The sequence below is a fragment of the Megalopta genalis genome, chromosome 13, assembly GCF_051020955.1.
Source record: "Megalopta genalis isolate 19385.01 chromosome 13, iyMegGena1_principal, whole genome shotgun sequence".
NCBI classification, from domain to species: Eukaryota; Metazoa; Arthropoda; class Insecta; order Hymenoptera; family Halictidae; genus Megalopta; species Megalopta genalis.
The window spans coordinates 5,275,873-5,300,621 of NC_135025.1; the positions used below are offsets into that span (position 1 = coordinate 5,275,873).

The 24,749-nt window shown below is 43.9% G+C and overlaps 2 protein-coding genes across 4 annotated transcripts in view; both read left to right on the forward strand.

Moving 5' to 3' along the window:
• Ttc1 (Tetratricopeptide repeat domain 1) overlaps positions 1-9,870 on the forward strand; it is a 37,537-nt gene extending 27,667 nt beyond the window's left edge. The window contains exons 1-5 of one of the 2 annotated variants that reach the window (XM_033476855.2): positions 8,048-8,198; positions 8,567-8,893; positions 9,005-9,181; positions 9,290-9,472; positions 9,574-9,870. In XM_033476855.2, coding sequence (XP_033332746.2) covers positions 8,579-8,893; positions 9,005-9,181; positions 9,290-9,472; positions 9,574-9,753 — 855 coding nt within the window. In that variant the 5' untranslated portion in view covers positions 8,048-8,198; positions 8,567-8,578 and the 3' untranslated portion in view covers positions 9,754-9,870. Of the gene's footprint in view, positions 1-8,047; positions 8,199-8,566; positions 8,894-9,004; positions 9,182-9,289; positions 9,473-9,573 lie in introns of those variants that run through there. The other variant, XM_076526041.1, reaches the window with a different exon arrangement.
• A 136-nt stretch (positions 9,871-10,006) lies between these two features.
• LOC117224137 (putative sodium/potassium/calcium exchanger CG1090) lies at positions 10,007-24,697 on the forward strand. Of its 2 annotated transcripts, none has more exons than XM_033476849.2 (9): positions 10,007-10,886; positions 13,103-13,594; positions 14,181-14,409; positions 14,707-14,819; positions 14,899-15,074; positions 15,393-15,619; positions 15,849-16,154; positions 16,239-16,472; positions 17,091-24,697. In XM_033476849.2, the coding sequence occupies exons 1-9, from the start codon at positions 10,866-10,868 to the stop codon at positions 17,288-17,290; spliced, it is 1,998 nt and encodes a 665-aa protein (XP_033332740.2). In that variant the 5' UTR covers positions 10,007-10,865; the 3' UTR covers positions 17,291-24,697. The 2 variants fall into 2 exon arrangements, with proteins under 2 accessions (XP_033332740.2, XP_033332741.2); XM_033476850.2 differs by lacking the exon at positions 10,007-10,886 and adding an exon at positions 12,047-12,809.
• The last annotated feature ends 52 nt before the right edge of the window (positions 24,698-24,749 follow it).

Genomic DNA, 24,749 nt, shown 5'->3' on the forward strand with positions numbered 1-24,749 from the left:
CCGGCAAACGCGAGGCGCGCGGGCGAGCGGCTCGGTTCGAATCGGTTCGATTCGGATCGGTTCGGAACAGGTCCCTGTATCGCGCCACCCTCGGCAAATAAAGATAATGCGAAGCTGTCCGACGAAACGGAGACGCGCGGGCGAGCGGCTCGGTTCGATTCGGTTCGGTTCGGTTCGATTCGGTTCGGTTCGGTTCGATTCGGTTCGGTTCGGTTCGGTTCGATTCGGTTCGGTTCGGTTCAGTTCGGTTCGGTTCGGTTCGGTTCGGTTCGATTCGGTTCGATTCGGTTCGGTTCGGTTCAATTCGGTTCGATTCGGTTCGGTTCGGTTCGATTCGGTTCGGTTCGATTCGGTTCGGTTCGGTTCTGTTCGGTTCGGTTCGATTCGGTTCGATTCGGTTCGGTTCGGTTCGATTCGGTTCGGTTCGGCTCGGATCGGTTCGGAACAGCTCTCCGTATCGCGCTACCCTCGGCAGATAAAGATAACGCGAAGCTGTCCGGCGAAACTCGAGGACTCACGATATACATAGATACACGACGAATTCGTGGCAACAGATGGCTCGCTTCGTTTCGGCCAGTTGTCGATCGAATCGAAACACAAGTATCGCGTTAGCGGTGTTTGAACTGGACACGATTCCGCCGCGTTATCTCCCACGATTCGATTTGGTATTATACCGTCGTCGTGCGACGAACGTCGGGGATGGAAAGAACGGAATACGGGACGGCGCGGCGCGGCGAGAGTTCTTCTTTGCCGAGAGTTCGAGGGCATTCGGTATGCAGTTTATACTAGAAGAAACTGGCATTAGTTACACGCTCGATCTACCATGGTCGCGCACCGTTACCATCTTCCGAGAAGGAAAATACACCCAGGTGGCACGCCGGCTACCTGCTCGCGCATTCCGCCATTTCTCGAAAGTATAATTTCAAACTCTACAATTTTTATTCCCGTATTTTGCAACGCAAAACAGCCGCGCGTTCTCCGTTCGTACGTTCTTTCGTACGTTTGTACGTTCGTTCTCGAAGCATCATCGGACGCGTGTTAATCGCGGCGAGATTCGAGGAGCGAGAGGGCGGCAATCGGATCGCGACCGGCTAGGTTCCGCGGTTAACCCTTTTCCCTGTCGATTTAAGCTTCAATAACGTGTACCATGAACTACAAGGTCACGCGCCGAATCTTTTCACGGCGGCGCGAAACGTCCGATGCTGTGACAATCGTGACGAACTGCTTACGAAATGTAAGTAGAGTGATTAATTAATCCGTTAATATTCGGACACATTTTTAGAACTGCACTGAACGACTTGAATTTTTCTTAAACGATACCGCGACCGATCTTATCATAATTACACCATAATTAGAAAGCTTTTCTTTTTAAGGTTGCTATTGCTTAGAAAATAAAAAAGCTCTTGTCTTTCAACTTTTTTTATCTGAGCCTATGACAAAAATTTACAAAAATTGGTTTTTCATTCATTTCCGACCAGATTCTTGACCACGTCTCTCAGACGTGATAACCATTTCTGGTGCGACTTTTAGACCACGTCCCTCAAACGTGATAACTATTTCCGGTCCCGATATTTTTACCACGTCTCTCAGACGTGATAATCATTTCTGGTGCGACTTTTAGACCACGTCCCTCAAACGTGATAACTATTTCCGGTCCCGATATTTTTACCCCGTCTCTCAGACGTGATATTCATTTCTGGTCCGATCTTTTGACCACGTCTCTCAGACGCGATACTCATTTCTGACCCGATTTCCTGACCACGTCTCTCAGACGTGGTTGCAGGGCAAAAAGTGAAACACTACCAGCGCTGTCTTTTCCGTTTTTCCGTCTCACGGTGCACGTGCAGTCGGATCGGACGGCAGCAATCGTTCGTTTCGTTCGATATGCAGATACGTACATACTTTTCCACGCGGAACGCTGCACGAACGCGGCGAAAGTCGCGCGTGCGATAAACGTGCGTGAAAACACGCGAGCAGCCCTAAGCTACCTGTGTATGAAATATTTACAAGTTGGAACTGGAACGAGCACCGATACCATCGGCGACTGAAACGGTCATCGGTGAACGAAACCGAGGAAGCCGATGGAGAAAACGAAGGAAACGCGCGAAAGAAAAGCGGAAAGATACAGCCGTACGAATTCTCTCGAACGAAGCGAGTGGCCGGCGCGTTCTACTCGCACTTGGACTTATCGTTTCGCCTTCTAAACCTGAGGCAGCTCGAGCAAAATCGACGAAATTCCGTCGATCGATCGAACAACGAAAGAACGTCCGTGGAACCGAGATGGAACCGAGAGATGCAACCGCTCGACAGGAAAGCAACGAGATTCGCGGATCGGCAGAGAAACGAGCGCGTCCCTCGGTGTATGTTAAATTGTTGCAGAGCCGTCGAATTTTCATCGAGAAGATCCTCCGGACGGCCTGCCGTGTTGCAAAAGCATGCGACGAATATATTAACGTCTCCGTTTCGAATTGTTCTTGCCAGGCAGCCTCGCACGCGCAAGCAAACCTACCCGGTTAAATGGAATTATTACAGTTCCGTGTCGGAACTTGATAATATTCGTGGCGGATGGTAATTCAAGAAGTCGTCTTCCACGACGGCCAAGAAGATTGCCGATGATTTTTGTTCGCCCCCTTGGTCTCCTTTGCTCTTTAACACGTTGAATTCCACGGGGGTCAGCGGTGACCGGCGCTTAACTTGACAGTGACGTCATGAGGGCCACCGGTGATCGGCGCGCCCAAATTGATAGAAATATATACAGGATCTCTGAAAAATGTCTCGCAATCTGAAAGTGGCGGGTTCCTCGGGTCATTCGAAGCAACTTTTTCCTTTACAAAAATTCTCTCCGAGGCACCGTTAACGAGTTATTAACGAAAAACGTGGACCAATCGGAGAGCGAGCACGCCCGGCGCTCCGCCCTGGCGGCCAGTATCGCGTCGCGCCGGCTCCCCAGTGGACGCGAGGGCGGAGCGCCAGCCGCGCGCGATCGCTCATTGGCCACGGTTTTTCGTTGATAACTCGTTAACGGTGCCTCGGAGAACATTTTTGTAAAGGGAGAAGTTGCTTCGAATGATCCGAGGAACCCGCCGTTTCCGGATTGCGAGACATTTTTGGGACACCCTGTATAATTCAAAACAAATGTGAATATCTAAAATTTGGTATTATTACCATCGTCGATTCAAACAGTGATCTCCGTCGCAGTTAACATGTCACGCATGGTTATACACTGTAACTTATCTATTGCAGATAATATTTCAACGTTATATGTATCAAATAAAAGAAAATTCAACGTGGCGCCACGGACGATTTCTGTAAAACCGGCGTGACATTCGACGTGTCAAACAAAAAACTATCGAGGCGCGCCGATCCTTTTTCCCCCGATTTCTTTCTCTCTCGAGAGAGAAAGGAACGCGAGTTACATCGAGCGACGTTACATCTTCTTTCGCGACGACATGTAAAACGGGCGAGCGTGTTCATTTGCGTGGCGGTGAGTCGGACGGGCTGAAGAGGGCGATGAGGTCACGTACAATAACCGTAGGTTCGCGGCGATAATACCAAGCAGAATCAACTTGTTCGCCCCTTTACTTTCTAATTCGTGTGCGCGGGCGTTTCTTAGGATCGTTCTCTTTATTGCTACTTTTGAGTTATCTGTACGCGTTCGTTCCTGTGCCGGAGAAATATCAAGCAGACGCCGGTGCTTTGTGTGCGAAGTAATTGTTACGATCGCGTATCAGCGAATACACGCTTCGAATCCCAGGAATTTCTAGGAAAACTTCAAGCAGAACTCCGTGTAACCGCGCACACACACACACACACACACACACACACACACACATGCATGTTGACGTTTATTCGGAACGCAGAAAAATCATTCGCAATTATGCTTTCGCAAAGTTCTTTCTTTCCACGGCGACGAGATTCTATGTATTTTTATCACTGTGACATTTATATGCCGTTCACGCGACTGTCCTTTGCCGTGTATAAATATTTCGTTCCGATCCGTGGCGCCATCCGCGGCGAAACGCTGAAACCGCTCGCCAATTACCGACATGGCGGTTCGTTGAATAGAAAACTTATTTCTCTCGCATTGACCGAATATTGAGTCGTCGTTGTAAGGAAGGGCGCCAAAATGATTGTAAAATAGAATGAGAACTGTAATGCGTGAAAAAGTACTGTAAAACACGGTCCAAACCGTCTTTTCATTTATAGATTTTTCGAAACGTTACATCTCAATTCCCGAAGCATTCCATTCCATTTTCCCTATTCGAATTTTCTTTTGCCTCACTTGTGGCTGAGTTGTACTACTTGCGAGAAAAATCTTCGAAAATGTTCACTGAAATTTGGTCTTCTGTATCAGAAGATCTTCGAGGAGGTATGTCTCGGTTCGTCGAAATTTCAGTAGTACGAGTCAATCATAGCAGACAAAGAAGTTCGAGCTACCTCCTCGAAGATTATCATTTTCACTCGATACTCGAGATTTTTCGAAATTTCAGTAGTACAAATTGAATCAAAAGCTAGACAAGGAATTTCGGGATACCTCCTCGAAGATTATTCTCTTGATCTTTCGAAAATTCTCGAATTTTCAGTAGTACAGGTCAATCACAAGCCGGACAAAGCCATTCAAGATACATCCTCGCATTTTCTGATACAATTAGCAACTGGTTTAAGTTAACTTGAAAGTGAGAAGAAACTCTCAAAATGAGAGAGAAGAAGAAAGGAAGAAAGAGTACAGCAATTTTAGAAAAAGGCGAGAGAGAAGAGGAGTGGAAGAAGATAAAGAAGAATGCAAAGAGGGAAAAACTATGGAATAGTGGATAGAAGAGTCATCAAATATATGGATAATAGCATCACAATACAAATAGTACAGGGAGGTAAGAATTCTTATCATGCGCTATCTCTATCTTTGTCTTACTCGTTGCAAGGATATGGAAATTAATTTGACAATTCGCCACCATAGATGGCGCCATTAACCTAAATTTTCTATAATAGTGGATTCATGTTTTGATTAGGTGGCGACTGCGTCGCGATGACTCAGCGCAAGTGAGGAAAAAACTGTTTGATTTCTCTGCTAAAAACATCGAAAAAGGTATGCATAGAATCGAAAAGTAACAAACAGATCCACGTTATATTCCGTTTTCATGTTTCGTTCTCATGTTTCGTTTTCAATTTCCAGCAGGTTCCCGATGTATTCGCGAAGAGATCGTCTATGCAGACGTTTGGAAGACAATAACCTAAAAAATATCATGCGGATCGCGAAGTTCTGTAAAGAAGCAAATGCAAGCTGTTTGATGGAATATATCGTAAAGGAAGAAAAGAGAAAGCAGGAGGAGTTGGAAGAAAGACTGCGAGAAGAGGGAAGTACTCACAAAACTAATTGAGAACTTAGACAAATGATGTAGTAACAATAATATATTAGATATTTCGAATATAATCTTTTATGATTCTTCAAACCTGTGTGTCGCATAACATTTGTATTTTATTGTGAGCAAACCATGTGCCAATATCTATTATGAATAAAAAGTTATAGAAAAACGGTATTGTACTTCTTACTCCGCATTGCTCAAAAAAGTTATAATTATTATAAATGATTACAAAAATAACTGCACGCTCCAAAAGCGTGCTTTAACTTTTCAGCAAAATTGTATGTGTTCCGTAACGTTCGTTTTCTCGGCTACCTTACGCCAGCTGAGCGCATCTCCCATTGGTCATTAAGGTGACATTTTCGTTAAGGAAGAAGTTACTTCAAGTGACTCCAGAAATTACTTCATTCCGGGTTAAATGTATATGTTGCCCGTTAATCGCAACGATGAGTATGACCTCGGAAGGATTTTAGTGAAAGAACCATATATAGACTCTGAATTTAATTAGAATTGAAAATACACAAAAAGTTAGATAGACCTTCCTTTTTATTTCGAATTCGCCCTCAGGATATCTACATTCTACGGGTCGTTCCGGATGTCCTAAAAATTTTTCGCATTCCGGAAATAGAGGGCTCCTGAGGTCATTCGAAGTAATTTTTCCCTTACCGGAAACGCAATCCGAGGCTTCGTTTACGAGTTATTAACGAAAAACAGTGGCTAATAAGAGCCGAAATCAGCTGATTGATCCGCTTCGCGCCAGTCGAGTTCGCTTATCTTTCGTCATTGTTTTTCGTTAATAACTCGAAAAGAAAAATCGCGAATTGCACTTCCGCTAAGGGAAAAGCTGCTCCAAATGCCCTCAGGAACCCTCCATTTCCGGATTAGGAGGCATTTTCCGGACATTCTTTTCATTCTTTCGATTCTTTTGACGCGTCGACTTTGATAAGCCGAGTCGAAACGAAGAGTTATTTTTATTTTTGCTTTCACTTGGAATAAATACCAAGGCATTCGAGCTTCCTCAAAAAAATAGGCGATCGAGGGAAACATTTCCTGACTTTGTCACGCGCTATCTCTGTCCTTGTCCTACCCGTTGCAAGGATACGAAAATTCGCCACCGTATAGATGGCGCCGCCGTCGTCGCGAATTTTCTCTAATTCGTGTTTTGACTAGGTGGCGACTGAATCGCGGTGACTCAAGCGCAAGTGAGGAAAAAACTGTTTGATTTCTCTGCTAAAAACATCGAAAAAGGTATGCATAGAATCGAAAAGTAACAAACAGATCCACGTTATATTCCGTTTTCATGTTTCGTTCTCATGTTTCGTTTTCAATTTCCAGCAGGTTCCCGATGTATTCGCGAAGAAATCGTTTATGGAGACGTTGGGCAGACAATAACCTAAAATATATCATCCAGCTCGAGAAGCTCTGTAAAGAAGCAAATGCAGACTGTTTGGCATATATCATAGAGGAAGAAATGAGAAAGGAGGAGGAGTTGGGAGATGGTGGAGAGATGTGTAAAGCTATAAAAAGAATGGGAGAAGAATTCACAAAACTACTTGAGGATGATGAGGATTGATGTAATAACAATAATATATTAGATATTTCGAATATAATCTTTTATGATTCTTCAAACCTGTGTGTCGCATAACATTTGTATTTTATTGTGAGCAAACCATGTGCCAATATCTGTTATGAATAAAAAGTTATAGAAAAACGGTATTGTACTTCTTACTCCGCATTGCTCAAAAAAGTTATAATTATTATAAATGATTACAAAAATAACTGCACGCTCCAAAAGCGTGCTTTAACTTTTCAGCAAAATTGTATGTGTTCCGTAACGTTCGTTTTCTCGGCTACCTTACGCCAGCTGAGCGCATCTCCCATTGGTCATTAAGGTGACATTTTCGTTAAGGAAGAAGTTACTTCAAGTGACTCCAGAAATTACTTCATTCCGGGTTAAATGTATATGTTGCCCGTTAATCGCAACGATGAGTATGACCTCGGAAGGATTTTAGTGAAAGAACCATATATAGACTCTGAATTTAATTAGAATTGAAAATACACAAAAAGTTAGATAGACCTTCCTTTTTATTTCGAATTCGCCCTCAGGATATCTACATTCTACGGGTCGTTCCGGATGTCCTAAAAATTTTTCGCATTCCGGAAATAGAGGGCTCCTGAGGTCATTCGAAGTAATTTTTCCCTTACCGGAAACGCAATCCGAGGCTTCGTTTACGAGTTATTAACGAAAAACAGTGGCTAATAAGAGCCGAAATCAGCTGATTGATCCGCTTCGCGCCAGTCGAGTTCGCTTATCTTTCGTCATTGTTTTTCGTTAATAACTCGAAAAGAAAAATCGCGAATTGCACTTCCGCTAAGGGAAAAGCTGCTCCAAATGCCCTCAGGAACCCTCCATTTCCGGATTAGGGGGCATTTTCCGGACATTCTTTTCATTCTTTCGATTCTTTTGACGCGTCGACTTTGATAAGCCGAGTCGAAACGAAGAGTTATTTTTATTTTTGCTTTCACTTGGAATAAATACCAAGGCATTCGAGCTTCCTCAAAAAAATAGGCGATCGAGGGAAACATTTCCTGACTTTGTCACGCGCTATCTCTGTCCTTGTCCTACCCGTTGCAAGGATACGAAAATTCGCCACCGTATAGATGGCGCCGCCGTCGTCGCGAATTTTCTCTAATTCGTGTTTTGACTAGGTGGCGACTGAATCGCGGTGACTCAAGCGCAAGTGAGGAAAGCGTCTTTCGTTCTTATTGCAGAAGAGATCCTTTGCGTAAACATCTATAGATCACAACGGACTACGAAGTAACGCGGTGTTGAAAAAAAAGGTATGGGTAGGATCGAGGTGTAACAGGTCGAAGTCCACGTTTCGTTTGAATTTCCAGCCGGTTCCTGGTGGGCTCGCCAAGAAACGGTTTACGCATCGTGTGTACACATTTTTGACAGTCGATAACCTACAAGATGTCGACGAACGCTACGGCGACTCGTAGCCTGTAGAAACATATTTCTCACTAGTCGTCCATTGTCGTTCGCTGTAGTAGTCGTCCGAGTGAACGGATAAAGGCTGTTGGACCTGTGTGTTAGTTGATGGATACGCATCGTTGACGTTAATATTGCTGATCCGGAGAATCGGTCGTAAATTCGTCGAGTCGAGATAAAAAAAGAAAAAAATTCGAAACGCTTGGAAATTTTTTAGAAAATTATCAGAATGAGCAACGGTACGGAGACTGGGTTGAAATCCAACGAGGAGATTATAGAGGAGCTCACGAAAGACCTGGAAAGTTCGTGTCTACAAGCAGACGAGAACTGCACGTCGACCGAGCCAACGAGTGCGAAGTCGGACGCCAGCAATGGCGATGCGCCGACTGAAGTTGGTGCGCACGTGGAAGAGACGAACGTCAAGAACGAAGACAGCTGTAAATCCCAAGCTCAACCGAGCGAATCTGCAGATTCGCCGATAGATTTCGTCGACGAGGAGTTACTGAAAGACCGTGAAATCGGTCTTACCGAAGATGAGAAAGAAGTTTGTTGCATATCTCTTGCTTGAATTTCATTCCATTCGACCGTATTGCGTTTGGTAATCGGTCGGGTGTCTCTACATTATCGATCGCTGCTAATCTTTCGCTTGTTTCAGTCCCTCAAAAACGAAGCGGAGAAGTTGAAAAACGAGGGAAACGAACTCTTTAAAAACGAAGAATATTTGGAGGCAATACTGACATACACAAAGGCATTGCAGGCATGTCCATTGGCTTACAGCAACGATAGAGCTGTGCTCTATGCGAACAGAGGAGCAGCCAAGGCTAAATATATGGTAACATTGTTACGTGAAAGATATTTTTATCGGCATGTTTGATCATAGAATAGATTAATAAATGCCTTCTCGGTACTTTATACACTCTGTAATCTGTTGATCGTTTAGGACAAGAAATCGGCGATAGCAGATTGTACCAAAGCCCTAGAATTGAATCCGACCTACGAGAAAGCTATGATCAGGAGAGGACAATTGTACAAGGAGACGGATAAGCTGGACGACGCCTTGAGGGAATACAAACAATTGAATAGTTTGCATCCTGAGAACGCGGAGTGGGAAAACGAGGTTCGCGTAAGTATATCCGATAAAAAATAACCTTAATCGTGTACAAACTATATATGCGCGCCCGTTGTTCGAGCGACACATTAATAAACTTATTCGTACTTTTGCAGCAATTGACCCAGCTGGTGGAGGAACGAAACGCGAAACTAAAGGCAGAAATGCTGGGCAAATTGAAAGACTTTGGGAACATGGTCTTGAAACCTTTCGGTCTTTCCACGAATAATTTCGAGCTGCAGAAAGACCCGAACAGCGACAGTTATTCCGTCAAATTCAATAGGAACGCTAGTTAATACAGCGACGTTTCCCGAGTTTGAGATTTCTATAAGTCGCACATTATTTATAAATATTTAATGTGTAAACTTTATTCAAACGCTGTGCTTCTTCTCGCAATAAACTCGTCAAACGTTCGAAGACTTATTCCTTGTATTTAGAAATGTCCGAACACCTGCTATAAGAATTATCAGCGTCGTGTTAAGTTATTAGCGGTAACTATTATTCCATGCGAATTAAATATTGGGTCGTGTAGCAGGAAACGTGTTACATTATTCGAATAGAAAAACTAGTTCTTTATGTTTCAAATAAAACTATCTTATTAAACGTAATAATTTTTTTTTTAACGTAACATTTTTGCGAACTTTTCGCCTTTCGAGCTGTGTATAGTAAAAAAAGAAAGGTCGCAAAAAGTTACTTAGAACTCAGGTGGAATAAGAAACCCGAATATTTCGTACTACACAGCCGACAATAAACGACGAGTTTCTTTTGCAGTGTTGTTATTTTGATTTTCGAACCGCCGCCTTTTATGTTCTCGCCGACGTCTGCGTCCACGCGGTTCCCAATTATCGCTCCGAGCCCGCGATTATGATTACGATTAACGAGGTTCGTCGGATCTCTACGATGGATACGTGGCAAGCAAAAACACGAGAGAAGAAGGAGAGCGCACGTAGAAGAAGGCTTGCCGCGGCGTTTTTAAAGCCGAGCGCACGCGTATCCGTGCGATATTAGTGACATCAGAGGGTTGTCGAGTCGAGGCAGCAGCGACGGGAAAGGGAGGAGCAGGGAAGAGAAGAGGGACGATCGGCGGGGGTGGTGGTGGTTGATTCATAGACACTGCGTAAGCGTACCGAACGCCGTCCTCGTAATCGGGAGACGGGCGATAAACGGCGTGCCGTTTCTTGGATTGGAGTCGTAACATCGTCGAGAACCGTGGTTCCGCGCGAACGTGCCCGAAGCCTAGCCAACGGGATATATCGACCGCGGGGAGAGCGGAAGCAGTCGGCTCTCGAGTCTGTGGCTCTCGGATCTCTGCTCTCGGAAGGGTTTAGAGGAAAGCGAGGGATGTGAGAATATCCGGAACACCACGAGGAATCTTAGGACCCTGCCGAGTTGAAATATCGGTGCAACAATGACGGCAGGAACGAAATCGGTGAGTGGGACTCGTCCGGTCAGAGAAAGAGAGAGAGAGAGAGTCTTGCGTGCCTTACGCGTTTTCGCCCTTCGCCCTACGTCTTGCCGACCCACGACCACCCTACATACCCTATGCGACCGAAAAAACACTTTGGCTACGTGTCCGTCTACGCATAAGCTTACGTGTACCCTAAGTGCCGCCACGCCACGCCGTCAACGCATCGCCGCCCGTAACCCCCGCAGCTTTTATATGCAAATCAATAATTCGCGAGCGCGGCGCCGATCAAATTTCCCAAAAGCATTCGGGGACCGGCTCTGTTGTCCGTCGTCGAATGGCGGCCACGACGGCGACCGGAATACGACATTCTGACGAAATAGTTTTGCTCTCGCGGTCCAACGCGGCGGCGAGAACGAAAAGCTGAGGTACGACGATTATTCGTTGCCCGGCTATCGTTGGACGTTCGTTGTCCGTCGTCGACGTAAGTTCGTCGTGCTCTCCTTACCAAGCTCCGCGCGTCGATACGAAAACGAAATATTCCTGAAAACGGGGCGAGACGGAAGGTTTTCGGTGCGTCGGCACGGTATCGTTTAACGATCGGCCCGCGAACACCGAACTGGGTCAGTTTCGACGTCGACTCAATTTTTACGAGCCTCCGGATTCGCACGCGCGCCCGCTCGCAATTCTCGCCGCTCCTCGGCTCACATTTATCGCACGCATGCTGGGCCTAAACGCCTGGAAGCCGTCTTTTTTGCCCGGCGAGCGAGCCTCGATTTCCTCCGTTGCGTCGCGAAACTTATTATTACGGGCAATCGTGTGCATGTGTGTATGTATGTACTCGGTCCTCGAATCGATCCATCAGCCGCGAATTTAGAAGAATCGCGCGAGAAAGGTTGAGCGAAGATGCTTATCCGTTCCGATCGATGATTTATTTTAAGGAGGCTTTGTTACCTGCCCGAGATTGCCCGGCTACGAGGAGGCTACGGTTATCGTTCGGAAACATATCCTGTATCGTGTCGTGTACACGTGATCCAGAAATGCTCCGAAAGTAGGTGGAATTCGCCGAATCGGCCGGAACATGCGAATGCGTTTGGGGCGCGCGGCGACGGGGGCCGACAGCGACCGTAACGCGAATGCGTGCGCGTGTGCGTGCGGACGCGTCGTACGTGAACGCGTAATACGCGACCGGCGACAGCGGCGGCGACAGCGGCGGCGACAGCGGCGGTGGCGGCGGCGTTGCGTGTGTCTCTCTTTTCGACGCGTGTATTATATTCGTTCGAATCGATACCGCGCGTATATCAGGAGAAAACATTTTGATGCCCGCAGTGGCTCGCACAGCGTCAAGGAAACTATGTACGTGCATACGAAAGCCGTTGTGCGGTATCGTCGCGCGCGCGGGTGTCAATGAAATTTACGTAATCGGGACACGATCGCGACCGGTCGAAGAACAGACGGTTTCTGTACTACGCGGAATACGCGTGCAATCGAGTACAGGCTGCCCTCCTGCGACACGGCATCCTATATAGCACGGTTTCGCAATGATATGATGAATTTTGGAAAGCTTTGTACGGCACTGTACTTCTGTCTAGCACCGGATAGCACGATTTCTTTGTAGCGTATTTAAAAACTGAATTACCTTGAAATAATAACGAGATGGAACGACGGTGAACTTATAGTGCCTTTACATGAAAATATAATTGTTATAATTGAGGCTGTATAAGTGTATACGCTTCCGTTGAAAGAAGTCGAAAATTCGAAACGGACGATGACCTTGTAAAAAACAGCGAACGAACCGAAACGAAAGATTTTTTGAAGAGGACAGAAGGTGCAAAAAATCTGAATGAAGAAAAAGGTTCGGGAAGCGAAGGTGATATCGTTCGATCGAAAAAACGTTCTCGTTCGATCGTGCCGAGTTGCGACGAGGAAGAGATTTATTAAATTAAGGTTACATTAAATGAAAATAACGATAAATAAAAATACTGCGAATTTCACACAATATAATAATAATATAATTACAATTTAATAAATAAGGATAGTATATAATTATTTATTCAGAATATATTATTATTTAGAATATATTATTATTTAGAATATATTATTTAGAATAGTATATAATTTAATGAATAAGAATAATACTGTTTCGTCTGTTTCTTTCGTTTTGTGTTATATATACATACATTTGTATTTTTGATAAAAGTCAAGCAGCTTGTACAAAATTACAAAAAGAACTGTTTCAGCCGAGAACGATGAGGAACCACCAGCCGCAAAGCATTTCCCGACGCAGAAGATGGTCGCTGCGTTTCGGCCTCCTCTTCGTCTACGTCCTCGCGCAGTACGTCGCGTCTGCGAGGACGCCCACCGAAGAACCGGCGCCTTCCACCCTCCCTACCGGTTGGACGGACCGCGACGAAAGCTGGACCGAGGAGACCACGCTAGAGGCCAGCACTCTGGAAACGGAAGGGCCGGCCGTCGAAGGAACGAAGAAGACTGTGGAGAAGCCGCCGCTGGTGCCGGAGAAATCCCCGAATTCGCGGGGAAAGAACGAGAAGGAAAAGGGGAAAGCCAACGAATCGCGGGGCGGAAACACGCCGGTGGAACGGAAGGATGAGAACGCGTCGGAGGACAAGTCGAAGAAGACGGCACACGGAAAATCGCATTCGCAGTCGCAGTCGCAGGGAAAAGGCACCGCGAAAGCCGTTGTGCCTAACATTCCCCCGAAATCCACGACGGTAAGGCAGATTTGTCCGCGCGCGTCTATCGACACTGGACCGCGGATGTTTATGGAAAATTTATGCGTCGAAATATGCAAGGTTAATATATATGTTATATTATTATATAATATATATGCTACATTATTGTATAATATATATGCTATATTATTGTATAATATATATGCTATATTATTGTATAATATATATGCTATATTATTATATAATATATATGTTATAATATAAATAATATATAAATATATAATAATAATATATAATAATATATAAATAATATATATGCAAAATTAATGCAGAGTATATTCAAGAACATGAATTACCTGCGATATTTACTGCTACTTACTACTGCTGCTACTGCTATAGACTATTCTAGTCTGTCAACTCGTGCCTTTCACAACCCCCTAACGGCGAAATCAATTTCTAACTCCCGTAAATCTGTCTCTTTCCTGTAAACGTATGCATTACAACGTATTCGCATAAACATCCGCAGTGCAACGATTACAATGTACGATACGTATGTACTACTGTTCGTATGATCGTGCTCGCGACACTGTTCAACACGATGTGAAAAACGTACTCGTGATTTTAGGCCCCGACCGTGGTGACCACGTTGAAGTACGAACGCGCGACATGGAGGCCGCGACGGGAAAACTGTTCGCCGCCAGCCATCGAACAGTTTCCGAGGCCGTTGATGGGGCCGAGCGCCAGGAAACACGGTGGATTGATCATACACGTACTGGTCGCTGTTTACACGTTCCTCGGTCTCGCTATCGTCTGCGACGACTACTTCGTCTCCAGTTTGGATAGGATTTGCGAAGGTGAGACCCCGTCGAAAGCGACGCAGCATCGGAACGATACCGAATCACAGCGATCCCGAATGACGAATTCTCGTGACGGGAAATCTCAATGCAAATTTTGTTCGAAACGAAGTGACACAAATTACAAATGAAGGGAAATTACGATTCGATCAATAAAATTATATATAATAAATTTTATTCTGATGAATATATATGTATAATAAATTATGTTATGTGTAATACTTATAATATAATATATATATATATATATATATATATATATATATATATATATGTAATAATTATTTTTGTCGGCAGAGCTGCGCTTGTCGCCGGACGTCGCCGGTGCAACTTTTATGGCAGCTGGCTCGTCGGCACCCGAACTGGCGACCGTCGTGATCGGCGTTTTCTTCGCGAAGGACGACATCGGGGTAAGGAGACAACGATCCTCGCGCATCCTTTCCTCGCTTACCGTGCTCGCAGACCGGTAACGCGTTACCGATTTCACAGGTGAGCGGCGTGATCGGAAGCGCCGTGTTCAACATAATGTTCGTGATCTCGGTCTGCGGACTCTGCACCAGCACGGTGTCCAAATTGAATTGGTGGCCCTTGTGCCGGGACTGCTTCTTCTACGCCGTATCGATACTGGTGATGCTCGGCACGATTTACAATGAATCGATATCCTGGTAAGACAGTTTTCCCTGTTCGTCGGGTTTCACGTCCCGTAAATTCTCCCTAATCGACGCTCAGATTTGACAGTAATTTCTCCCTAATTCGCGCTCGGATTGCGCACAAGACTAGACAATCTGAGAAGAGTAAATATGATTATTCGAGCCGCGAGGCTGGAACAATCGTATCTTTGTGCGCATAATAATAGTAATAATAATAATATATAATAATATAATAATATAATAGTATATAATATAATAGTAATAATAATAATAATAATAATAACCTATGGCTCCGTCCCAAATTGATAATTGTACAATTACATTTGTCTTCAGGATGGAATCGTTGTTCATGCTGATAATGTACGGCGTGTACTGCATCGCGTTGGCGTTCAACTCCCGATTGGAACGATGGGCCAAGTCTTACAATATACCGTTTCTACCGAAAGACGACGAGCCGGCGGAGGAGAGCGCGCTGGTCAGTTACAGATCGTTGCAGGAGGATCGGCTGTCTTACACGGGTCCGAACTCGCCCGTCACCGATCAATACAAATCTCAGGAAGGTAAATAAGTCCCGCGGCGGTGGCACAGCAAGTCCTCCCCAATCGACGCCGCAATTAACGCCCCAGTCGACGCTCAGCTTGCGAACGAAAATTAAATAATTATTTATTCTATATTATAGGAGATACGATCATTCGATGAACAATTATAAACACGAGGTGCAAGACTCGCGATTAATCGTGTCCATTTTTGTCCGAACCGAAAGAAACAATGGGGTTGTTTTGTCGACAGGAGGGATGGAAGGGGGCGGGCCAGTTCCAGAGACAAACCAGCCACCGGTCACGAAACAACCGGAGTATTACAAGGCGAAAGAACCCGACCCGAACGAGGTCTCGCCGTTGGAGAGGCCCGTCGACGCCAGCCAATGGACTCTGTTCACTTGGGGCCTCGTGTACCCGATCCATTTCATGTGTCGCGCGACGATGCCCGACTGCCGGCAAGAGAAGTTTCGAAACTGGTATCCGTTCACATTCTGCGTGTCCATGGTATGGATCAGTTTCTACAGCTACATCATGGTGTGGATGATCACGATAATTGGTGAGCGCCCCATCGTTCGAACGGCGTCCGCTCGATGATATGTTCGCCGCGTCAACAACGGTTCCCTTCGATTTCGTTCGACAGGCAGCACCCTCGGTATACCGGACACCGTGATGGGCCTGACATTCGTCGCTGCGGGCGTCAGCGTACCGGACGCGCTGTCCTCGTTGGCGGTGATCAAAGAAGGCCTCGGCGACATGGCGGTCAGCAACGCGGTTGGTAGCAACGTCTTCGATATTCTAGTTTGCCTTGGGCTTCCGTGGTTTATACAGACCGCAATGATACAACCCGGCTCCCACGTGAACGTTACCAGTCGAGGTAAGACACTCCCGTCGTCCGTCCCCGCGCCTTCTTTTACCCTGCCGACTCTCCTTCCCATCCCCTCCCTGCCGCCTGGCAACCCGTCGCACAGCGGTACGGATCCACGAAAACACGAATTAAAGTCTGATTTTCAAACTGACCGAATCTGAGGCGACGCTAAAAATTGCTACGCTGTTTTCAAAAGAATCTTCGCGTTATTAAATTTATTTTATTATTAAATTATTCGATAAATTGATAAATAATAGAAGCGTTCTATAATCGTGCACATTCAATTTCACGTGTGTCAAATAAAAACAATCGTAACAAGTGGAGATATTGCAGGTTGAAACAAATGTCTTCAGCTTCGAGTTAATATAGTCTCGAGTGCAAAGGGCTAAATGACCTTGAAATAATGAATTATATATATATATATATATATATATATATATATAAAATTGTCTATCTTCGTACCATGATAAATTAATATTTTTAAATGGGACCCTGTATTTTAAAACTGTTTCACTTGCAATGTAAGATGTAAAACTGTTCATTTGGTTCGTGTTTTCGTGGATCCGCGCCGCTGTGAGTCCTCTCGAATCGGACAAATCATCTGTTTTTTGTGAACACGATCCGCAGGCTTAACGTACTCCACGGTGTCCCTGCTGTCGACGGTGGTGTTTTTGGTGCTGGCGACCCATTTGAACGGCTGGAAGCTGGACCGACGATACGGAGTTGTGCTGATGCTCTGGTACTTAGTATTTATTATATTCGCCTCGCTCTACGAATTGAACGTCTTCGGCGAAATGAATCCGCCTGTATGCTTCAGCTCGTTCTAAGGGAACGCAGCCCGCAGAAACGAAATGCACTTTGCAACAACCTCATATACCTGTTGCATCGCGTTCCATTGCGCTACGACGCCGCGTGCCTATATTATCCGTTAGAGAAACAACCACGACACGGGGTCGTTGAAGAAACGCGCGCAACGACGATGCTCCCGCGAGCGTCTCTCTTCTTTTTCTCCTTTCTACTTCCTCCCGTCTTCTCCTCCGTCTCTCTTCCTCTCGAACGCGTGTTCGACGTACGTTCCATTTTGCCATGGAATTGAAACACATGCGCGGCTAAAGTGTCTACAAATGGCTCGCGAAAGCGTTCGCACGCCTTCTAAAACGTAATAACTTTTTTAGAACTGAATTGAGTGACTTGAATTTCTTTTTTTTCAGATGATAGCGGGACTAGTGTACTAGACAACGACCAAAATGCCTCTTTTCAATTTTACTATTGCCTGGGATGACAAGAAAAATAATAAACTCTCGTTTTATAACGAAAATTTAAAAAGAATGCCTTTCGCAGATCTCGGTAACTTGTACGAGCGCTGCAAAATTCGATCGAAATCGGTTAACCCGGAGTCGAGCTACAGGCGTTGAAAAAAGTTAAAGAACGAGAGCTTTCTTTTGTCATTCCAAATGGTAGCAAAATTTAAAAAAATATAGTCCCGCTATCGTCTCAAAAAAAATTCAAGACACTTGGTGCAGTTTCGAAGAAGTTATTACGTTTTAAAAGGTGTACGAACACTTTTGTGGGCCACTGTACATCTTTCTCGGAGCAATATTTGTTTGTGGTTGGCCTTATCTTTCTCTCTCTCTCTCTCTCTCTCTCTCTCTCTCGCTCACTCGCATACACACGTGGTCTCTCTTTCCTTTTCTCTTTGCCGTTTCACTTTGCGTTGTACCTTCGCAAACGAGAAGGAGGATTAGGAGGAGGAGGAGGAGGAGGAAAGAAAGCGTGGAGAAGAAAGATATCGCGCGCCCTTTACCCTTCACTCCGACGGAACAAAAGCTCGAGCAACGCGTTTTATACGTACACTAACCCCCTCCCCCCCCCCATCCAATCGCCTATTACTTCCAATAAAATCGGTGTCCGCTAATCTATGCTGTCGACACGTGAAACGAAAACGGAGCTAAATGTCTAATTATTTGTTTACGAAGACGTTTTCCTCTGCGCTTGGTTGTCGCGCGACGTTATCTCGATTCTTCCGATAAGAAACACCGCGGAACACCACGAAGAAAGAAAGAAAGAAAGAAAGAAGAAACGAATGAAAAGAAAGTCGTAGGGCTGGGGCACTTGTGGTCCAGCTGCGTTAGCGCGTTTGCATGTTTTTTCGTACACCACGTAAACGGACAATACATTAATCAGTATTAACGAATTGCGAACGAGCGAATCGTCGCATAGTATAATCAGCCTAGAAATCGATAGCGGTAATTATTATAGAAAATAGAGGCACTCGAACCCGATCGAACAGTCTGCGACGAATAGCCGTGGCCGAACCACGCGCGAGACGATCGTGATAAAGAGAAATTTGCGAAAATTATATGTATCAGGGGGGCCGGAAAGTAACGTCGTTTCTGCGCATATTTATCTGTTTGAATTTAATGTAAACAAACGACACAACTTTCCGGCCCCCCTGATGTATCGATTCGAGCCGGAGAGAGATTTTTGCTAAACGCGTCGACGATACCACGCTCTGTGGTTCCGTACCAACGAAATTCTCGTAGCCTCGTAGAGAGAGCTAGCTCGTTTATAGCCACAGCTACAGGGCACAGCCGCAGCCATGGCCCCATGGCTACAAGTTTTTTACAATCGCGTGGCACACGTCCTCCATCGATCTCCGTGAATCTCCTGTGTTTCGCGCGTCTCACCTAGCCAACTTGGACGTTTTACTATTTTTTTTTTGAGTCGAGTACGACCGTTTTTTCGATGTAAATAATCGATGTTCGCACGACGACCGGGAATATCGAAGCGACGCGTGACACGGACACGACGCGACTCGCGACTCGATCAACCCTTTCAGTGCCGGAGGCCGATATATCGGCCCTCGATGCACCGGCGAAATGTGCCAGAGCCGATATATCGGCCCGCACCTTGTAGCGTTATAAATAAATAAATGCGTTATAAATAGTCTAACTTCATTGCGAGAGAAAAATTAACGTCGCCGTTTTATTCTCTATTTTGTCCTTGGTACGCTGTTTTTTGAATCATGTAAATATTTTGCTTTTCGTTTGGTTTTTACGAAGCTTTTTCTAAATCCTAGTAAAATCGTAAAATTCGGCCGGTTATATTCGCATAAGCGCCTGTTTTTCGCCCGGCACTGAAAGGGTTGAAAACCGTTCGAGCGATCGACCAATCTTGTACGCGACACACAGACACACACACACGTGTACCTTTGTAGAGATTTCGAATCTGTCGTGTCTATCTCGTTTTTTCCTTTTCTTTTCTTTTCTCTTCGTCGAAACAATGATGATCGCTGGAACAATGAAAACGATCAAAAAAAAAGGAAAAAAAAAGAAGCAAAGATATCTCGATCGCCGTCTACATAGTTCCATCGTACGAACATTTGTTAGAAAAGATAATAATCGAAGGAGGAAAGGGAAGCATGAAAGAAAAGAAGGAAGGAAAGAAAAAGAGGGTAAATATGGGGTGTAGCGTTATGAAATTAGGGTGCAAAAAGGCACGCAAATACGACCAAAGAAATAGCAGCGCCGGTTTCGAATTGGTAAACGAAACCGGTTCGAGAAACGGTCCGCCACGGAGACACGCGTATTGAACGAAAACGAACGGTAACGAAAAAGACAATAATTCACGCAGCCTTATTCGATGAAAGTATCTACAGCGGCGCCTACGTTGCACGTTCCTTAAAAAGATCCGTTCGGATTCGAACACGGTTGATGATGCCACGAAGAAGCTTATTAGGGCGCGATCTTCTCGAGCCAAATTCTCCTTCTTCTGTCCGAGAGTCGAAAAAAAAAACATACGAATACGTCCGATGTCGCGGGATCAAAATCGTTAAATCAGTTACCATCGAACTACGTTGTACGTTGATTCGAGCGAAACAACGCGATTCGGAACAAAGAGATCATCCGATCGGAAGGATCGCGCAGACGGAAAGCGTGCTAACACGTTCGAGTTGCGTGTGCCTAGCAAGTACATAAATATATGTATGTACATCAGCACGCTTCTTGCCATGTGTATGCTTACTTGTATTTTATCCGTATTATTCTATATTATACATATTATTCTCTATTCTATTACATTCTAGTAAATTATGTTACATTAAATTACGTTACATTGCATTACATTGCATTGCGTTACGATACGTTACGTTACGTTACATTACGTTACATTACATAAGATTATATTACATTACATTACATTACATTACGTTACATTACATTACATTACAATACGTTACATTACATTAGATTACTGTTACATTGCATTACATTATAGTAAGTTACATTACATTATATTACATCATTACATTACGTTACATTACATTACATTATATTACATTACATTACGTTGCATTACGTAACATTATATTACTATTACATTGCGTTACATTACAATACGTTACGTTACGCCACGTCACGTTACATTAGATTACTGTTACATTGCATTACATTATAATAAGTTACATTACATTATATTACATCATTACATTACGTTACATTATATTACATCATTATATTGCGTTACATTATATTACATCATTGCATTGCATTACATTACATTACATTGTTATTGCGAAGTTAATTTTTTCTCGCAATAACATCTAGCCTTTAGTTCGATTTTCTTGATGTCTTCTGCTCTTCGTCCGTTGTTTCTAAATATTTTCGCCCGAAATCGATTTTTGTTCACCACACGTTATATAATATATATGATTATATATATATATATAAATATTATCGGTCGTTCGATGGAACCGTGTTTCGATGAATGTTCGGAAATTGGTGCAAAATAGTAATACATACCTGCGTGGCGACAATGATGGTGTTGCCGTGAATATAATTGTAAAACGATTTCAATTACATTACGTTACATTGTATTGTAATACGTAAACGTATCCGATTGTATTCGATTGTATCGTACCGTATCGTATTTATTATTATGTATAGGTACTACACAGAGTAGCGTTTACGATTTAGATTTAGACTGACATTACGGTTAATAGAAACCTACGATCAATTGTTGGGTGCCCTTAAAAAACGCGACGCGTAGCTCGTGAATCAAAGTCAATACAATATAACGATAATATGATGCGGGGGTGATTCCGGATTTTTGCCCGTCCCTCTTCTCTTTATGTACTTATCGCTGTCTGGTGTCGACCAATTTTCGAACGGCGAACAAAAACGATAACGTGTGCAATCGAAGACACGGAAAAGCGAGGAACGGCGAACTGAGAAACTATAGAGACACGAGAAACGGTACATATACATGTATATACATATACGTATATGTCTATGTATATACATGTGATATGTAACTCTCTGAAAACCGTACGGGATCGGCGAAGCGTCCGTGATCCGTTTTTCGGACGAACAACAAAGGCAAGGAAGCGAAAACGCGTTCTTTACTCAATGTTGTCACGAAAAAGGAAAAAAAAACACATTAATTGTTGACTGTTGTGTAACCGGTAGATTTTATATCGTGATCTACAATTACTATGCGACGCGTAGAGACACATAGCCCTGAATTATTCCGGTATATCGGGGCGCATACTACCATGATATATTGTAACGATGTAACATTTGTAGAACGTGCGTCATTTTAGCTTAGCCACGACAAAAGTAGGCGGGTAAATCTCACAAGAAAACGACGCGCCTGCTTCTTCCTATGAGCAATATACTTTGTCTTCGTCGAGTCAATACGTCCGCGTACCTGCGATTAATCAGAGGGAATGCCCGAGAGATCCTCCCCGTTTTACGGTTCATTTTTAGAGCGTTAGGGGCCTAGAGCCTAGCGTCTACAGCCAGGGGTGTCAAACTCGAAAGCTAACTTGGGCCAAATAAACAATGCTTAACTTTAGGTGGGCCGCAAAAAAAAAGAAATCAATGTTCATAGAAACAAATATTTTATTTTGACTAGTACATTGTAATAAACATATATATAAAGTTAAATTATTGTTTACGTCCTGATACTTGACGTCAGAAATGTTCATCTCGTGCCGCAAAAAGAAAAGAAATCAATGTTCATAGAAACAAATATTTTTATTTTGACTAGTACATTGTAATAAACACATATATAAAGTTAAATTATTGTTTACGTCCTGATACTTGACGTCAGAAATGTTCATCTCGGGCCGCGAGTTTGACACACCTGGTCTACAGTCTACTGCAGGGGTGTCAAACTCAAGAGCTAACTTGGGCCAAATAAACAATGCTCAACTTTAGGTGGGTCGCAAAATAAAAAATCGATATTCATAGAAACAGATATTTTTATTTTGACTAGTACATTGTAATAAACATATATAAAATTAAATTATTGTTTACGTCCCGATACTTGACGTCAAAAATGTTCATCTCGGGCCGCGAGTTTGACACCCCTGGTCTACAGTCTACAGCAGGGGTGGCCAAAGCGTCGACCGCGTAACGATTCCTAGTCGCCCGCTTGTTCGATGTTCTCTGTGTTTATTCGAAATTCAAACTTATCCTCGGCTTTAAATTGCTACCTCTCTTACGATCGCTTAACACGTACGACGTTGCCTATAATTAAAAAAAAAAAAACAGTGAAAAAAAAAATAGTGATCCAAAGGTTGGCCACCCCTGGTCTACAGTCTACAGTCTACGTCTCTACAGTGTATGTAATTTACAGTTTACGATTTCGAGCAGTTTACATGGATTGGTTGGTTAGTCGGTATATATTAGTTGGACGTTCGCGTTAGAGCCCGTTTAGGTTCGCGATTCGCGATCTTTCTCGAATCCTCGTGTAAACGTACCGTTTTCTTACTCTATTCAAACCATTATCTCGCACTCGATAGGAAACAACAACACCTCCACCACCCACTGGCCGGCACAGCTCTCTGTAACTAACGCGACCAATATATTTTTCTATACCTTTGGTGTTTGTAATTTTGTAACTGTTCGCGCGCGCTGGGAACGATATAACCGCGAAATTCTCGCGAGTCGCTCGTTTACCAGGGGACAAAAACATGTACACCGTGTTGTAGTTAGAACGAAAAAATGTAGCAGTTCCGCAGGGATTGGAATCGAACGGAGCGAAAACAAAGGGGGCGACCGATCGGAAGCTGACGAGATGAAGAGAGAAAAAAGAGTACGAGTATACATAGACACGCGTAGGATCGCTTAGCATTTTATACCGTCTCTGTATAGATGAACAAACTGAAAAAAAAAATAAAAACCGGTAGATTTATAATAGCGTCGTCGAGAGTTAGGTAGACACGATCTCAACGAAGAAATTGTCGAAATCTCTTTGTCGCGTGCGTGCGAACCCGGTGTGTACGTACCCGTAAACACGTTCTCAACGATGAAACGATGAAAGTATAACACTCGTACAACGAACCTGCGAAGAGGAACGAAGAAAGGGAGAGCGAGAGCGAGAGAGAGAGAGAGAGAGAGAGCGATTGAAATCGGTGAGAAAATGGCTATACAAGACGAGACACGGCGACACAAGGCGAACGACATCAATTCCTGCAGAATCGTAACTCGGGACTCCCTCAGTTAACGTCTCTTATCGTTGTTATTATATTATATATTATATTAATATTATATATTATATTATATTATATATGATATTATGTTATATTATATATATATATATATTTCCAAAACTATCCTGAAAGGTCAATACGTCGTCTAGCCGTAGTGTTTAGCTTATTATCTACATCGTTGTGTAAATAATTGTTTTACCAACTTCGTAAAGAAGCGAGTATGAATATATTATACATCTATATATATATATGCATATACATACGTATATATAAACAATATCGAGTAAAGTACGAATACAGAAACGAATAGTGTAAATACATAGATATATATACGTACCGAAAGAAACGCGCGTTAAGTCGCAAGAAGAGAACGATATACGTCCGTATATACGTGCGTACAGGGATAAATAAATTGTGCGTAAAATAGCTGTTGGCGCTGGAGCCACGTAAAAATTATTTATACGGAATAAACGCGCGTAGAGCGACACGGCTGAAAGGGTACGACCTAACCTAAGACCTAATGAAACAAATTGCCGGTTCGCTCGTACGCTTCGCCGGGCTGGCGCAGTCTGACCAGAAAAATTTTTGCTTGCTTTCGACGCGAAGAAGCACCAAGTAAGTAGACGAAGGGGAGAGAAACAACGACGACGAATCCCCCTCCGGTTAGCACCTGTTCGAATGTGTTTAGATTTTTAGGTGATAACGTCGAACCAATAAAATAAAATTATCGATACAAGAAGCACGTGAATATGTAGTCTCATTGTTTTGAGGGGATACCGTGGGGATACCGC